General features: G+C 38.4%; 1 protein-coding gene across 7 annotated transcripts in view; it reads right to left on the bottom strand.

Annotated features, from left to right (window-relative positions):
* col14a1a (collagen, type XIV, alpha 1a) overlaps nt 1–16,494 on the bottom strand; it is a 155,313-nt gene that overhangs the window by 59,031 nt on the left and 79,788 nt on the right. For all 7 annotated transcript variants that reach the window (XM_051866485.1, XM_051866486.1, XM_051866488.1 and 4 more), the window contains 5 exons: nt 16,215–16,364; nt 10,909–11,025; nt 5,816–5,962; nt 5,270–5,344; nt 2,532–2,671 (listed from right to left, as the gene is read on the bottom strand). In XM_051866485.1, coding sequence (XP_051722445.1) covers nt 2,532–2,671; nt 5,270–5,344; nt 5,816–5,962; nt 10,909–11,025; nt 16,215–16,364 — 629 coding nt within the window. The remainder of the gene's footprint in view (nt 1–2,531; nt 2,672–5,269; nt 5,345–5,815; nt 5,963–10,908; nt 11,026–16,214; nt 16,365–16,494) is intronic.

Genomic DNA, 16,494 nt, shown 5'->3' on the forward strand with positions numbered 1-16,494 from the left:
AAGAAACATTTCTTATTATTAGTGAAAGTTAAAGTGACATGTGAAGGCCAAGTATGGTAACCCATACTTGGAATTTGTCCTCTGCATTTAACCCATTCAAGTTAGTGCACACACATTAGGAGTAGTGAGTAGTGGACACACACCATGAGCAGTGGGCAGCCATTTTGCTGTGGCGCCCTGGGAGCGATTGGGGGTTAGGTGCCTTGCTCAAGGGCACCTCAGTCATTTTCCTGCCGGTATTGAGAATCTAACCCACAACCTTTGGGTTACCAGTCTGACTCTCTAACTATTAGGCCATCTTTTGTAACAATGCCTGTCACTTTTGATCAATTTAAAGGGGACCTATAATGCCCCTTTTACAAGATGTAATATAAGTCTCTGGTGGTCCCAGAATGTGTCTGTGAAGTTTCAGCTCCAAATACCTCACAGGTCATTTATTATAGCTTGTCAAATTTGCCCCTATTTAGGTGTGTGTCCCTTTAAATGCAAATGAGCTGCTGATCCCGGCCCCCTTTCCAGAAGAGGGCGGAGCTTTAACAGCTCGCGCTTCGGTTGCTCAACAACAACAAAGCTGGAGAATCTCACGCAGCCAAAATGATGATTGTCAGTAACGGTGTTCAGCCTTACATTGTTCAAACTGGAGTCGGACACTGATGGAGAGACTCAGAAAGAAATTACAACTTTTAGAATGCATGACTCAGCTAATCGACTAGCATGTGCCATCATGTTAATCTTTTGTGCAAATCCAGCTTTGAATTGACCCTCGTTTGTGAAGCAGTCCGGCGTAAAATGATGGTATGATAACAACACTCTACTACAACAACTCTAAAGCAGCCCAACATGGCCTCGCCCCCCCTTGTTGCGTGCAGGGTTTATGTAAATTTTAGGATTTTAGGATTAGTGATGTCACTAACCCGGGAAGAAGACTGCTGTAGTCCCTACCAGTATTTGTTGTAGTCCTTAAAAAGCGATTTCTGTAAAAGAAAATATCTCCCTTTGCAGTGAAATCATAATCAAGGACCCCTTTAACCCCTTTAATCATGACCATGTTCAAACCTACAACCTTGTGATTACAAGCTCAGATCCTTAACCACTAGGCCAAACTCTAAAGAGAGACAAAAAAGCCATGTCATTATGTATGAGAGTTTACTGATTTTGAACCGGTTTGAGCCAAGTCAAACATGTCTACTTGGCCTACAGCAGATGACAGAAGGAAAACATCTATGTGTAAAAGGAGACATTTGTCTGTGCCATGTTCCTCTGTTTACTTTAGCTCCTGCCCTTCAAACGTGCTTGTTCTCCTGTTTTCACATCCCTTGAAGTAGATCCACTGCAGTGATCCCTAAAGCTGCTGATAGGTGGTGATGAAGATCTTCTGAATCTTGGACTGACATGTCTAGACAAAGGCTATTTTTATCTAATGTTCTCTCAGGCTACTGGGTTAAATGCTTGGTAGTGTGGTCTTCAGCTCAGAATAGCTATTCCCATGATGCCTCAGTCCAAAAAACAATCTCTGAGAGAAGCAAAAAAACCTTGCTGAAGCAAAATGGACATTAGAAGATCTAAAGCAGAGCTTCTCAAAATATAGAGCTAAATGTTAAAATGCAAATGTGTCGATTAATGTTTAGATGTAAATAAAAGCCTAAATTAAACCTTTATTTTAACCTTTTTGAATCTTTGAAGTTTTGGCTACTTACGATGGGGGGACAGAATCCACTCAGGTTTTATTAAAAAATATCTTAATTTGTGTTTTAAAGATTAACCAAAGTCTTCTGGGTTTGGAAAGACATGAGGGTAAGAAAATTATGACAGAATTTTCACTGATTTTTGGAAAAGCATTACATTCAGTCATTCAGTATATTCATTATAGGGGTGGTTGATTATGATTTCACTTTTTTAAATTTTAGTTAGTGTGTAATGTTGCTGTTAGAGCTTAACACTGTAAGGCTGAACGCAGTTACTAACAATCATCATTTTGGCTGCGTGAGATTCTCCAGCTTTGTTGTTGTTGAGCAACCAAAGCGTGAGCTGTTAAAGCTCCGCCTTCTTCTGGAAAGCGGGCCGGGGGCAGCAGCTCATTTGCATTTAAAGGGACACACACAAAAATGGTGTGTTTTTGCACACACCCAAATAGGGGCAAATTTGACAAGCTATAATAAATGATCTGTGGGGTATTTTGAGCTGAAACTTCACTGACTCATGCTGGGGACATCAGAGACTTCTATTAGTAGTCTTGTAAAAGAGGCATTATAGGTCCCCTTTAAAGTATATTATTTCCTGTAGTAAGTGCTCTTTTTAAAATATGCTAAAGTGTACTTTTTCAAAAAGGGAGTGATTTGTGAAAAAAACAGCACAGTGTTGACAAAATGACATGCTTTCACTTTTGCTTTTATCTTCAGGGACATGCATTTGGAAGCTCAGGATGGTGGTCATTTTTTTTCGTTAAAAATGTTAGAAATGTTATACAATATAAACAGATAAAAACAGTATGAAGTAGACTGACTTTGGCAAATATTTTACGTGCAGCATACCTGTGTTCCCTCGGGGCCAATCACATCAAGTGCACCAGTTGTGCTGTATAGGAAACGGATAATTTTCTGAAAGTTGTCATCTCCGATACTCCAGGAGCCATCTACAAGGAAGGCCAGGTCTGCCTTGGCTGCTTTGCAAACTGAGAGAGAGAGAGTCGAAAGAGAGAGCAAGAGAGGGGGAGAGAGGAAGCAGGTGAAAAATCACTAGCTAAAATAAGAAATTCTCATTACTGTGTAAGCGCTGCAGCACAACAGATGTCAAATGATTCTAAACACTTCCCCTTCTCACTGACAGGATCTCCATCACAGCTAGCTGGATAAAACAAGGAGGCTTAATTAATTCCCAGCTACCTCTGTTGTTCTGCTCTGCCAGACTGTTGCTTTGCAGGATTTTGGGCTAAACACATAAACTGTCAGTAACCTAAAAATGTGCTTCATGTGGTAACATCTAAATAAACCGGTTTTATTCTAAATATTATTTAGTGACTGAATCAATCTGAATTCATTAGGTTATATTGATTAAATTAATGTTTAACGGTCAAATTAGGCTGAAAATTCACCCTACCTATTTTCTAAATGCATTTTATTGATCTTAATGTGAATAATTTATTCGCACGTTTCACTTTTTTCTTTTTCTTTACCTCAGACTTCACCTTTATTACAATTGACTGCAAGCTCACATTCAGATCTGCCTTTATTCAATCAACAAGCAATAGATAGAAACAGCACTATTTTTTTTTTCTTTTTCCATAATCCGTTTCACTCGGATGTATGTCACAATGTGGGAAAAAAAGATTTTTTGCTACTTCTGTTTCATCGCGACTTTCAAGACCCTATTTACAAAGTTTTTTGGTTTTTTTTCTACTGGTGTTTTGAACAAATCTTTCTCGTTTACTTCCTTGCACTGATTCATATTCTGTCAAAAAATATGAGTCTCTCTGTTCTGAAGCATTGTAATACATGCTGTGCTATAGCACAAATCACAAGTGTTTGAGTGTGGGCTGGGATGGAGCATTTCATCGGTTGGACCTACTGAACAAACAAGCCCCTTTTACTGAACAAGTCGCTATTTTGAGTCTGAACAAGAGTGGGACTGATCAAGACACCTTGTTTGTGAACTAACTAAATGAATGAGGCATTGTGTTCGTAAACAACTTGAATGAACTGACAAATCTCATTAGGCCCAATTTGTTCACATCTCATTCAGTTTGTCAATCTCGTCCACAACAAAGAGACAAATGTGTTGTTTTGATCATGAACAATTTTGTTTGAAGGGTTGTGTGATGCAATGGCTTACTCATAATAAACAAAAAGCTCCCAGAAATCTATTTAACTTTCTATTAATCAAAGAATCCTGAAAAAAATATATCACGGTTTCCAAAAAATATTAAGAAGCAGAACTGTCAACATTGTAGAACCACTGATCACCAAATCAGTATATTAGAATGATTCTGACCTCAAAACACTTCTTACCATAGTGCATGATTTGTCATTGAATATATTTTGGAGTTTCCATCACATAACCAGCTCAATATGTTTGGCTTTTCTGACATACTCAGCTGGTACAGAATTGTACTTGTGATGCAGAAAGCTTGGGTACGAGTCCCGTGAAACGCGAGTTACGACAAAAGAGCTCAAAGACTTCTAGAAACAAGCTAAAATGGGTAGGTTTAGGGTTTAGTGTAGGTGTACATTATTTTAAAACGTGATGAAGCATTAACCTTTTAGCTCCAGTAACCGGACATTTCAATTCATAACTGCGGTGATATGTACAAAAATCAACGCAATAAAACGTTGCCAGATTCACGTTCATCTGTTCCAGATACACGCTTTTAGAGCCACTCACTGGACATTACACATGAAACTGTTGTGAAACGTGCACAACGCAACATAATATTTTGCAGAAATGTTACAACAGGTATATTTTTCCAATGAGCCTGGGCAGAAAAAATGATAAAATATACTAAAATAGAAAACGGTTGTTTAAATTGTAATGATATTTCACAATATTTCTGTTTTTACTGTATTTTTGATCAAGTGTAAACTGCAGAAAGAGTCACTGAATCAATCAGTGAATGAATCTGAACAAATCTTTTAAGTAAACAGACTCATTAGGCTCACTGGGATGAATCAAAATCCTGACTATTTCTTTTACGTATTTGCTTATTAAAACAGCAAGTTTGTGAGACAAATCACATTTTCATCAATTTAGTCCACGCTAACACACGTGGACTAAAAGCCACAAAACTCGTTTTGATTTCATGAGGTCTTTAAGGTAAGAAATGTTTCACTTGTTACAATGTGACCTGTCCTCAAGAGTAATGTACAACCATTTGGGTTAACTACTCAGACTCCCAGAGATAAATCCATATAAAAGCAACAAATAAATCTAAAGAAGCATTTGGTTTCAGTCCAAGAAAGTATTCAGGTGTTACTTTATGATGCATTAAACACCATTCGGTCAGACAATGAAACAAATCTATTCGCTATAAAGTGGGAGCTGAGGGATCTAAAAAGATCTATATAAGGGGGTAAAATAAAATCTGTGTGATTTTATCAGGTGTGTTGGGAAGTCTCAGACATATTTATTGAGAGCGGAGTGGCTCAGAGAATAAGAAAAGGTTAGCTGTCAGCAGAGATGTACATTAGTGAAAGGTCACATAACACATAGGGACATGGCCAACAAACAGGGAAAAACAATGGCAGAAAAGCCAGTTCTTCCCACACTGGTGTCCTACCTTCTTTGGCTGGGGGGATGGTAGGAGGAGGGATCGTGGTGGGTGGTGAGGTTGGTGGCTGGGTGGGTGCTGGAGCTACAGAAACAGCAAAACAATACATAAACCAGAGCAGGGCCTGGCTGTCTTCACTTTATTACACACACACCCCATAAGATTTGTGATCTCAACGGAAACCTAATTGTAAAAGAAAAAGGACACACTGGTCTACTGACTGTGGTTCAATTTGTTTCTCAGGCAAAGATTGAGTGTACTGTATGTTGTCAGGGGGGATGTTGTCTTCAAATCATTGGCTGAAAATGACCTGTATCATTGAAGTGTTGTTACCTCCTAATTGACACTCAAACATGGGATCCACTTTCCTGCAGAGTTTAGCTTCAACCTTGATCAAATTCTACTGCCTATAACTTTCTAGTAATCGTGAAGACTGATTAGCTTGTTCAGGTGTGTTTGATTAGGGCTGGAGAAAAACTCTGCAGAAAAGTGGACCTCGGGGGCCTATAGTTACATAATGTCATGCAAAACTTATAGTTATCAGAGTATATTTACCAGTGGTCGCCATGGTGGTGACGGCAGGGCCCTCTGTATCCTGTGAAAGGGTGTAGACGCTGATCTTGTACTGGGTGTTGGGGGAAAGGTTAAAGAAGCACTCTCTGGATGCACCACCACCAACCCTCCTTTCCTGTTTCTGACCGTCTATGAAATAAAGAAGCAGAGTTGAGTAAAACTGGCAGGAACGGCGTTCAAACAACCACTAAAGTAAAGTAAAATGCAATTAAAACAGCTTTCCCATGTAAACAATTGTGCTAATTAATGAGAAAGTATCATTAGAGTCCTCAGGCTATAAACAAAGCCTGATATTGGAAATGACAGAATCGGCACCACAGCAACATGTTGAAGTGTTGTTATTTTTAACAGGCATGTGTTGTTACTCACAAATTGGTTCGTTCACAAATTCGTTTAAATGAAATGAACAATGAGTAAATCATGCTTTAGGAAATCTGATACTCAGATCCCAGGGTACAAGGTAGCAGAACTGCTATTTGTCACCTTCATAGCAGTAATTATTTTCCAAAGCTGAGAAAATGGCCAGTGCTGCTCGGGATCAAAAAGGGTAACCTTGTATTCAGCCCATGGAGTTCAACAGAGAGGTCTTTAATCGCTTTAATCAGAGGCCGAAGACTGCAGGGAAATGGGTGCACCGTGATAAGCAACTCAAACTTGAGTGCCCAATATTTCCATTCTTTTCACCTTCTTTTCTTTCCAAATGTGAAGGTGTTCTTGCTGATGCTGACTCTTTTTCTTTCTGGTTTTCTCTTTTTCTACATCTCTTTCCATCGATCTCTTTGTTTTGTTTCTGATGGCAGACATTAATATCCAGCAGCTTGACTTGGTTCATACATCTTAATTTGTCTGCCATTAAACAGCTGCGTCCATGGGGAATATAAATGGCTGGGCTGTTCAGAAGCAGTATTATACCACTATTAAATGAGAAAAAACAGCAAAAAGGTTTTCTTTAATAAGATATTTCCCAAAGCACCCTCTTTTAAACCATGATCTTGACAAAAAAGTCTCTGAAGTGCATTATACAAAAAAAGAGATTTATTAAGGTATTTTCTTTGCATTTTCCAATAATAATATGGACTGCAAAACTTGGAATGTGATAATAACATCAACAATATTCCCTTGCTCCGACATGCTTTGAGCTGATCAAACAATGGGATGTGACATTTGCCTATTACATTCCCGCTCTATGGAAAAGTAGCTGGCAAGCGCTGCGGCTCAGCTTAGTAAACAGCTATCCTCCTTTAAGCATTTGTTTCAACAGACTGCACTTCTCAGTCCAGTCACATCTCTGGCACAAGCAGGACAGTTCCTCTCTTCCCTGCATTTGCAAGCAGGAATGCTTCACTTCACCACAAATGCTCGGCACTGAAGATTCATATGTCTGGCTGAAATTCCACAATCAAATTCTCACTACGAGCAAGATGGCAAATAACGAATCCGTTGTTCCTACTGGTTACCAAAGTTTGGACATTATTTGACTAGAAGAAGGTCAGAAGAGAGGCAGTGGGGATCTTAGTACTGCAGAAATACACATGCACATTCATACTACTCTCACACACTTCAGCAGTAGTTTTGACGTATTTGTGTAGGCATAGTTTACCATGACAACTGGGTAATGGGTTGTATCTGTAATTCCTTAAGTAGAACTTTATTCTCCACTAGAAATCTGAAGAAAGAAAATGCTTTTAAAAAAATTATTCTGGTTTTGAAGGACAGATTAAGCTTTTAAAGTCTCTAATGCTCTCCAAGGCTGCATTTAATAAAAAATAGAGTTAAAACATATTTTGTTATTACTACATTTTAAAATAAGTTTTATTTTAATGTATTTTAAAATGCAATTTATTCCTGTGATAGCAAATCAGCATTTATCCGAAATATAGAAATCTTTTGTAAACATTATAAATGTCTTTACTGTCACTTTATGTCAATTTAATGTGTCCTTAAAGTGAGCTTTTGAGAAAACTAAAAAAAAAAAAAAAAAAAAAAGGTTATTGGTAATTAGGGGTTCAAGTGCATAGGCTCAGCATTCTCCCCTAAAGCCCGAAACACACCGAGCCGACACCGATGAACTAGTAGCAACGAAAGCAGACTGCGGGGTTGGCTCACATCGGCAGCGCCTAGGTCTAACGTTGCCCTGACACACCAAACCGACGCTCGACACCCAACGGCCAAGTAGCACGTCCGTTCTGCGCCTGCATAAGAAGAAATGCCTTTCGGTACCAGCAGGTGGCAGTAGCTAAACAGCCAATCAGAATGATCAGTTGGCCCGACTGACCGACGCCGATTCAACATGTCGAATTGGCCGAAAAAAGGGCAACGAGGACCAACTTCAGCCAACGGTGCGGAACACACTGAGAAAACTTAGTCGGCCGACGAACAAAAACTGTCCGCTGGCCGACCATCGGCTTGGTGTGTTCCAGGCTTAACAGTGATCACGCAGACCAAACCTTAAGTCGTAGAGACTTGAAACTTTAAGGGCTGGTAGAACACATACAGTCTACAACGTCACCACGGCTCACCCTGATCGGCCTAATGGGGGCGCTACAGCGGTCAAAAGTATGTAATGGCTCATAACTCTTAAACCGTTAGGCGTAGGCTCAAGTGTCTTATATCATTGGAATCCTTGGCTCGGGTACTTTTTTAGTTTCAAAATTTTTTTGAAAAACCTACTTTTTCGAACTAGTCCTAGTTTTTTTTTATCTAGCAATCAGACAAGGTTAACAGAGACCTTTACGTGCATAAAGGATTGTGTATCACATGATTTTTCGCACACACCCATGACATTCGTACCACATGGTAGAACTCCTCATTCTGAGCAACTTTGCCTCTAGGACTGCCGCTGTCTATCCATTCGTTCGTTAAATATTGGAGATTATTTCAAAAAACAACTTTGGCGAACTAGTCTGGCTTAACCTCAATAACTGTTAAAAAGCTTCAAAAACTATATATTTCCTATAATAAATTGCCTGTATTTGCTGTAAATGGTCTTTCACATCTATGATCGAGATGGTTACAGGCTTGCTAACTAAAACATAATACCTTTTTACGCATGTACTTAAAGGTCTTAAAGCACTTGAACCCCTATAATTGCAGCTCACAGCTTTATTTTATTAATTAAAGTGAGATTATATCTCTGCAAGGGCAGAAAAGCAAGAGTTTTTCATCAGAAATACAAAGTTCTGTCATGAAACTCTAGATGGCGCAGGCTGATATGTCCTTAACTCAATTTGTTACCGATCACATCGTTATCTACATAGCACAGCTGAGTGGTTGCTGTTGCATCAGCGGCCAACAACTTCAACATTCAAATGCTTGGCATTGCTTGCTGTTAGCAGTCTGCAGCACACTTTCAGAAACCGTCCACCTTCCCCAGCTCCACCTGTATAGACCTGCTATAGGGGTTATTTCATGTATGTTATATGTGCAGCAGCAGCATGTCTTACATGCTCACAGCAGCCTGTCTGTGAATATATTAGCAGTAGCAAGTCTCTGCAATAATCAACAGCAGCAGCGTAGCAGATCATGACAGAAATGTACTTATTATTAAGTATTTTTAAATTATGATCTGAAAGTCATTATCAACCCTGTTACTATTTGAGAATTAAATCTGTCAGGATTTACAGCAGTCAAAAAAGAACTGAAAAGTATATATAGTTAAATCTCTCCTATAGTTTTGTTTGTCTCTTTGAGAACTCTGCTGCAATGATTGTCATTCAAATACGTTATACATAAGCACACACCCCAATAGGATCTGGTTTTAATAGCTCTACTGAGCTGGTTGCCATCTGAGCAGTCACACGCTGGAAGTAGAACAGAAGATTTCCAGGATTGCGAGATAAGCTGAGCCAGTGAGGTATCAGGCAGGAATAAGAAAAGCAATAATGGGAAATGGGCTTTTGACTCTGCTGTTTTAAATTTGAATTGAAACCATGTCACACGCCAGCAGAGCAATATGTAAAAAAAAAAATAGTTTTGTTGAAAAGCCCAGAGGCTCAGAGGCCTGTGCTGAAATGAGGCATAATATCCCATTACCTCTGAAACTGAAATTTAACAAAACCAAAATTTATGTCAATATTGCAAAACAGGAAGCCACCGTATGGCTTTGTTCTTCAATGCATTAACAATGTGTTTGTATGTGTGTGTAGGGCTGGACGATTAATAGAAAAGTAATCAAAACCGAAATTCAGAACCTCTAACCAAAGTAATTTTCCCATATCAGTTATTTCGTTTTTTTTAAACCTGTAATACCTTCCCCTTAAAAACATACTACCGCGTGTGTAGTCACGTGACTCTGCCCAGTCCAGTCAGAGGCATGGTAGCAACACGGAGGCAAACTCAAGCACCAAGTCAACACACACAGACAGCGCTCAAGCGAGCCACGAAGTGAGATAACTTTCACTTGCGTCTTCACTAAACTTCATCAATTGTATATGTTTTAATATCCAGTTTGGACATTCAAGTGATTTTAACCCATCAGATGTGTATCATTATATTGAGCTACTGTGTTAGCGGCATTGTGGCACATGAACACTCATACAGACAGTAGCTGCACATCACGTGAAGATCGCACACACAGAGAGATGCGCAGAAACTCGTTTTCAATTCTGTACTGTGATTTATCACTAAAGTAGCTTAGAAACTCAAGCTATAGCATATATTTTTCTACTTTTGAAGTAACTACTTACAACCCACATCTTCACAATTAATAGAGAGACGAATGACGAATTCACACATGCAATTAACGCATTAACGCATTCAAATAAATGTACTGGTACTGCGCTAATTTATCTGTTTCTGATTTACAACAAGCAGAAATATGTAAGAAATGTTACGAATCATAGATAAAATAATTGCTGAAAGATAGCTGTTATGTTGGAGCACTCTTTCATTAGGAAAAAATATCTCACCTTTAATAGTCAGTACAAACCTTGTCAGTGAACTATGAGAGCAAACAAAAAATCGTTCATTAATCATAATCGAGGTAAAATGTTCAATTAATTGAGATTTTGATTTTAGGTCATATCGTCCACCCCTATGTGTGTGTGTGTGTGCGTGTGCGTGTGTGTAACACTCACTGAGCAGTGACTCAATGACGACTCGGTAGAGGGAGGCATGGTGGTGAGGTTGCCACTGGGCACACATGCTGGTACTGAGCACCTGTTTTGTGCTGAGATTGCTCACCCCCAGGAACACTGCAAGAAGAAGAAGAAAACAGATATATGTGAAATCATATTACTTTGCATGAAAATATTGCAATAAAGCACACAAATAAAATGCAGCAATGATAGACACTGTCAAAAATCCAGTTTTAAATTAATATCTTTATCCTGTAAAAGTTATTTTGAAAAATGTCTTTTTTTAATCCATAAAATGAAAGTTAGAAGCATCCAATGTTGTTTTGGACCCCACTGACTTTCATTGTATGGACATAAACAATTCTTCAAAAAATCTTCCTTTGTGTTCAACAAAAAAGAAAGTCATACAGGTTTGGAACAATATGAGTAAATGATGACAGAAGTTTCATATTTAGTGAACTATTCATTTAAAGGGTTAGTTCACCCAAAAATTAAAAGTCTGTCATTAATTACTCACCCTCATGTCGTTCCACACCTGTAAGACCTTCGTTCATCTTCAGAACACAAATTAAGATATTTTTTGATGAAATCCGAGAGGTGTATGACTCGTCCATAAACAGCAATTTAACCGACAATTTCAAGGTCCAGAAAGGTACTAAAGACATTGTTAAAACAGTCGACGTGACTGCAGTGGTTCAACCTTAATGTTATGAAGCGACGAGAATACTTTTTGTGCTCAAAAACAAAAAGAACAACTTTATTCAACAATATCTTCTCTTCTGTGTCATTCTCATACGTTGTTCACGTCCAGCGTTTCCAGGTTCTACGTCAGAACGCCGACTCATTATTGGCCGGCTCCTGCGTCAGCATCATATGTATGCGTCGTGCTGCTCACGTGATCAGCTTTGGCCAATACTGAGGCGGCATTCGGATGTAAACACTGAAGCCTTCACTGTGCTTACTGCGGCAGCTACATAAGGATAATGACAGAGAAGAGAAGATATTGTTGTATAAAGTCGCTATTTTTGTTTTGTTTTTGCGCACAAAATGTATTCTCGTCACTTTATAAAATTAAGGTTGAACCACTGTAGTCACGTTGACTATTTTAACAATGTCTTTAGTACCTTTCTGGACCTTGAAAGTGTCGGTTAAACTGTCTATGGACGAGTCATATACCTCTCAGATTTTATCAAAAATTTCTTAATTTGTGTTCCAAAGATGAACGAAGGTCTTACGGGTGTGAAACGACATGAGAGTGAGTAATTAATGACAGATTTTTTTTTTGGGGTGAACTAACCCTTTAAGCGTTCATGGATGCTTTGTGTTCTCACTTCGAGAACATGACCAGAGCAACGTTGCGGTCGTGACTCTCTTTTCTAGTCAGAGAAGGAGTCACTTCAGCCGCTCCCTGCCCCAGTCCTTCTGCAATGCATAAGGCCACGCTGACAAGTGCTGAGGGCAATATGAGGGCAACAATGGGAGATGGAGTTCACGGATGAGTTAGGAAGCTCGTCTTATGTTGAGCCTAATTTCTCATTTGGGGCTCTGGATGAGCTGTCGATTGCAGCATCAGAGGGTGAGCTTATTCCTTCCGACATGGAGGACTCAGACTGAGCTACCGCACCTAATGGTGGGAGTCCAGCCGGGTTTGATTAAACACCAAATCAGCATATTAGAATGATTTCGGAAGGATCATGTGACCCTGAAGACTGGAATAATGGCTGCTGAAAATTCAGCTTTGTCATAGCAAGAATAAATTACATTTTAAGCTATATTAAAAAGGAAAACTTCTTTTAAATTGTAACAATATTACTGTTTTTAATGTATTTTTGATCAAAACACTTCTTTCAGAACATTAAAAAAAACATTACAAACCCCAAACTTTTGAACTTTGAAATGTACACGTTGGACCGTAGTGAGAAGAAAGCCTTGAGCTTTGGTTGTCTAATGTAGTCTCATGTTCCAAATAGAAAAGAATCACACGTATTACAGTAATGCTAATGAGCCATAGGGTAGTCAGCGGGCTCTTTTGTGATGCAGGTTATGAGGTAAAACCTGTAAGCTTCACTTCTCTCGAAACCAGCAGCCCATTTCTGATCTACTCAGATTTCTGTGCGATACAATTTAAATACTGCAAGTCAAGCAAAACTAATGGCTAGAAAAACACATCCGAAAGGAAAGTGAGAGGTTCAAACAGTATTTTAACAAATATGCTTTCCACTTAAAAGCCACAAATGGCGTTAAATATGTCTTTCTTTATTTTCCTTTTTCTCTTTGTGCAAACCACACAGAATGTGCTGTGTGAAAGAAAACTCATTTAAAAGCAGAAAAATAGGCTTATTTTGGAATTATCACGTTTTTGGTCAGCATACCCTTAAAACTCAAGCCCAAGCCACAGCAGCATATGGTCCACATTAGTCGTACAAAACAATACTCATCTTTGGAGTTTGTACTATTTGGAACACAAACACGATTATGGCCATGTCACAACAGACTGAGTCCCACATATTTTATATGCCAAAAGTTGTGGCAAACCCAAATTCAGCTTGTACTGGAAAAAGTCCATGTGGTGGAACATTGTCCTCCTTTAAGCTGTGATATGAGAGCCAGATCTTAAAAAGGAACTACTTATGCAATCAAGCTGTCCATTGAAATTCATGCTACACAACAGAACATCATGTCAGTCGCGTTTGTGACTGGGAGATTTTAGATTAAAATGGAGACTGTGCACAAAACATATGGCGCACAGTGGTCGAGATTCGTTTAAGGTTTTGAATAATGCATGTGACAAGCTTTCCTCCTTATGTAAACTATTTTAATGAACTATATGCATGCAAAAAGGGCCTCTGGCTGATAGTACTAATACAAGGAGGTGGAAATCCATTATTGTGCATTCAATTATTCAAAGGTCAAACTGAAAATGTATGAAAAATTGATGGACCCCATAGAGCAGTGGTATGCAGATGTCATCATGTAGGGTGTGATAATATTGGAGGTTCCTTAGAAAGCCATGGAGTGTGAACGGAATAATAGTCCATTCTAGAAAATGGAAGTTTTGTCTGTGCTTAATGGCACAATTCAGGGTGTCATAACATCTGACATGCAGAAGCATTATGCTCATGAGATGGCAAATGCCCCTTTTGTGAAAAGTGTATATAACTTATAATAATAAAGTAAGCAAGATTATTGTAGGTAAAAAAGTTGTTTGTCTAAAATGCTGTGGCAGCAAATAACTTTTATTTGATCAGTTGCAATTTTGCTAGGCTACATAAAAAAATAAAATTTGATATACTATAATTTTGCTATTTATATAGTTTGATATCTACTACTTGGCTTTTTTAAATAAATAACAGTTTGACTTCTACTACCACTTGACTAACATTTGTTTTAAGATTTTAAACAAAATATACTTTTTTTTTTCTTTGTTCATATGTTTTCTTGCCTGGGGCACTAAGTAAGACAGAACTGCCACAGGTGACCCCTAAAACAAGCATGACACCCATGGCAATGTGTCATACTTTTTGTGTAGTCTTTAGTCAGTAGTCTTTATCCCTTAGGTCAACTGGTCTCTAGCTAGTTTCTGTGCTGCCAATCATAGATTTTTAACACAGCTACATCACTAAACTGAATAGAAGGGAATTGGATGCATGTGTTTAAAGTACTTGTAATAAGTAAATTACTATATTTAAGTATTATTTTGGGTAATTTGTGGTTTACTGGACTACTGTTGAAACTAAATACTTACACTTTCACACAATTACATTTCTAAGAAAAAAAAAACGTGATTATTTTACTCCCTATAGTTTAATTTAGGCCTTCAAAGTACATATTTATCCAATACATACACATATATAACGTCACATTCAGCATCATTTTATAGCAGTTTAATACTTCAATATATATTTGTACACACACACACACAGATATATATATATATATATATATATACATACTGTGTATATATATATATATATATATATATATATGTTTCAAGTTATGTAGATTTAAGTATAAGTTAAGCATCATGTTATAAAATGGTTATAACAATTTCACAATATATTGTAGAACATGTGGTGTGTTCTAAAGCCTTAAAGTCATCAGGATATTGAGAAAATTGTGATTAAATTGGTTGCTTTGAAACATTTGTGCATTAAAGTAACTTCAATAGGAAAACAGTGGTTCAACCTTAATATTATGAAGCGACGAGAATACTTTTTTTGCGCAAAAACAAAACAAAAATAATGACTTTATTCAACAACTTCGTCTGTCCCGTCATACTGCTACACTATTTTTTTTGCAGAGCTTCAGTGTTTATGTCTGAACGCGGGCTCAGTATTGGCCGGCTCCTGCGTTCACACGCATGCGTCATGCTGCTCACGTGACCAGAGCCGACCAATAATGAGCTGCCGTTCAGACATAAACACTGTACTAACTCTGTAATAATGTTAAGGTTGAAACACTGTAGTTGTGTCGACGGTTTCAACTATGTCTTTAGTACCTTTCTGGACCTTAAAAGGTGCAATGTCATTGCTGCCTATGTGTGGATCAGATACCCTCGGATTTCATCAAAATATCTTAATTTGTGTTCCGAAGACAAACGAAGGTCTTGCGGGTTTGGGACGACATGAGGGTAAGTACTTAATGACAGAAATTTCATTTTTGGGTGAACTAACCCTTTAACTTACAATAAAATTTCTCAGTACTGTTTACACCCTTGATTGTGGAAGTAACAGGATGAACCCTGATGAAAGATATTTTATATAACATGCCTTATATATTATGATCTTACAAATATTTTTTCTGTGATAGCGGTCTGTCAGTTGCAGACGCAGGTGTTGTAAGTATTGTGTCTGTTTATCTGACTAGTCTGAAACAAGACAGTGGTGACTGATAGTGGGATGCTGACACCACGGTGTTCTGATGGATGGCCTCAGCACTCCCCGAGAAAACATAATCTGTTTGCTTTTTGATGAGAATCGCTAAAACAGGTATTACTTTGTGATGTACCTGGCGATATCAAATTTATATGCAAAGGACTGTCATTACTGGAGCTGTCTGTCTGAATGTTGATATATATGTGTAGCTGGCTGCCTATCTAAGATCGCCTTCAGGTTTCATTAACAGACAAAAGGGATGGTTTTCCCTAGTCCGCTTACATAGCCATATTATTGCTGTTGTATATTATAATGGAAAAAAACACCTTATTAGCAAGGACGATCACAGAGGAGTCAAATTTCTTCTGTGAATCTGATGTGATGGTGCAGCAAAATAATGGTGGGCTGTTGGGATAGAGTATAGAGACTCACGTGTTTTGCCCTTGGTGGTGAGGGGTTGGCTGGATCCGGTGGTGTAGGAGGCGATGACCTGAACGCTGTACTCAGTGTCACTCAACAGATTGAGGATCAGCAGGGTGTTTACATCATCTCCTACAAACGTCTCTAGAGCCGGACCTGACACTGCGCACAGAGCGGAGACATGAGCTGAAAACAATCTGAGTAACCTTACAGAAAAAAGTGACAAATACATGTTTTTCGCTTTTTTCGTGGAAGTACACTTATAATATTAGTCAAGTAATTCCGATTTAAA

This window comes from Ctenopharyngodon idella, chromosome 16 (assembly GCF_019924925.1).
Source record: "Ctenopharyngodon idella isolate HZGC_01 chromosome 16, HZGC01, whole genome shotgun sequence".
NCBI lineage: Eukaryota > Metazoa > Chordata > Actinopteri > Cypriniformes > Xenocyprididae > Ctenopharyngodon > Ctenopharyngodon idella.